We start from the raw sequence: 1,967 nt of genomic DNA, 5'->3' as shown, positions 1-1,967 counted from the left end.
GTATAAAGAGCCCTAAAGATCCATAAGTTTTGCAGAAAATCCATACAACTCGCACCGCACCCGCGCGCGGGGGGGGGGGGGGGGGGGGGGGGGGCTGAAAGCTCCTTGGACTTGAGCATTACTAGAATTTAAATTTGTTACTTTTCTTTTATTGCTTCTACTGTAATTTATGTAACATATTAACATTATAAAAGTGCATCTGTTTAAAACAAATTAACCCTTAAGAACTGCAGGCAACCTCAACACAAACGTCCACAAAGTCATCACAGGAAACAGAAACTGGCTGTATTATAATAAAAGGTCCTCTGAAGACATTTTTTATTGTTATTTTATGGCTTTTTGCTCCTTTAAAGTGCCTTTAATCCAATTTCAATCAGCAAGCTACAATATATTCTTTAAGATTTGTACATATAGTGATATAAAGATACTCTGATTTATTGTTTCGCTTATTTTTTTTATATTTTTTGTTCACTACTTAACTTATAAAGGAGTGTATGTGTGTTTTAGTTTCTTCAGTAATAATTTCAAAAATGTATCTTGAACAGAATGTTTTCTTTAAGTTCTTTTTTCTTCCTTATTTTCCCTGAATAACAGACTAATGACTGATGCTGTTTCTCATTTGTTTCTCGTTTCGTTGGAAGTACAAAAAATATTGTTGCACAAAAGGACCTGCATGATTTTAAGATGTGACAAATGGTTTCTGTGTAAAAAAAAATGTGAGGAATAATGTGTAATAAAATATATTTAAACAAAGCGGCCTGTATAAAAATAAGAAATGTACTCCCGAGTCGAGACTTTTTCTTCTTCTTTGCCAAACCGGCATGCTCTAAAGTTTGTGAAATGCTTTTTCTGATAAATAGTTGAATAAACTGTTTTAAAATGTTTCCAAATGTGTATTTATTAAAAAGTAAATTTAATTTACTATATACATKCATTTTAGGTCAGTCAAGCTGGAAGCGGGTGGGACCACCCAATGGAAAGAACGACCGGGTGTGGCCCGTGAGCCGTCAAATGTAAACACTACAGCTATCGCTAAAAATAAAGTCATTCTTTATACTTTTTTGTAACAATTAAAACATATCACAATCAAGACGTTATCGGTTCTGTGCGAATTAGTGGCAAAATAAACTAATGTAAATGTTTTTAAAAACCACCAGAGAAACGTCGCTACTTACTTCCGCAGCGTCACTAATGACACGTATTCAAAATGGCGGCCGCGGGGATGGTGAGTGGAAAAAACGAACTCCTTTTTCTCCAACTCTTTCTTTCCCCAGGCTTTGTGTTTGAACTCGGGGGGGACGCGGGGCAGTGACCGAGGCGGAGTGTTTCGACTCGGCCGACATTCAACCCGTTTTCACGGGTTTCCGCGGTCACTTCGGCTCGCTGCTGTTCGGTTGTTGACGGTGATGCTAACCCAGTTAGCCTGCCGCTGCTAGCGTTTGGCTGCTCGAKCGACAGCGCGTGCGCTGCGGCGTTTAAAGCAATTAATTTAAACCGTTCGTGGTATGAAACCGTGTTTACGGTGATAATTAAGCACACGGTCGGTCGCCAACAAGCTGTCATTGATGCGCGGTTATGAGGAAGCAGCTGAAGTAAGTTAGCCGGTTAGCCGGATGCTAACAGTTTGTTTGGACGTGTTGGTTTGTGGAGAAGGTTCAGGTTTAGAATCAAAACTGARTAAAAACACAAACAAAACCACAAATAAAGCTGCTTTTTATCGGTTTGAACTGTTCCTGTCTGACATTGTGGTGAGTTTGAAGTTGAATTTAAGGCTAAAAGTTTGATCCAAACCGGAAACTGGGATTAAAGTCATTTGTTTAAAAGAGTTTTTGTAACTTCAGCTGCACTGAGTGAAGTTAGAGATGAGATGAAGGCTTAACTTTACATAAATTACTAGGGATGTCCCGATACCACTTTTTCACTTCCGATACGATACCGATATTACAACTTTGAGAAATGTCCGATAC

The 1,967-nt window shown here is 38.7% G+C and overlaps 1 protein-coding gene across 2 annotated transcripts in view; it reads left to right on the top strand.

Annotated features, from left to right (window-relative positions):
- Positions 1 to 1,192: 1,192 nt before the first annotated feature.
- The window catches only part of tm9sf4 (transmembrane 9 superfamily protein member 4), a 21,000-nt gene continuing 20,225 nt past the window's right edge, over positions 1,193 to 1,967 (top strand). Inside the window, exon 1 of one of the 2 annotated variants that reach the window (XM_014016325.1) lies at positions 1,193 to 1,225. In XM_014016325.1, the coding sequence (XP_013871779.1) occupies positions 1,208 to 1,225 (18 nt within the window). In that variant the 5' untranslated portion in view covers positions 1,193 to 1,207. Of the gene's footprint in view, positions 1,226 to 1,464; positions 1,593 to 1,967 lie in introns of those variants that run through there. The other variant, XM_014016324.1, reaches the window with a different exon arrangement.

The sequence above is a fragment of the Austrofundulus limnaeus genome, unplaced genomic scaffold (assembly GCF_001266775.1).
Source record: "Austrofundulus limnaeus strain Quisiro unplaced genomic scaffold, Austrofundulus_limnaeus-1.0 Scaffold142, whole genome shotgun sequence".
Classification (NCBI taxonomy): domain Eukaryota; kingdom Metazoa; phylum Chordata; class Actinopteri; order Cyprinodontiformes; family Rivulidae; genus Austrofundulus; species Austrofundulus limnaeus.
This window is presented reverse-complemented; position numbering and strand designations above follow the sequence as displayed.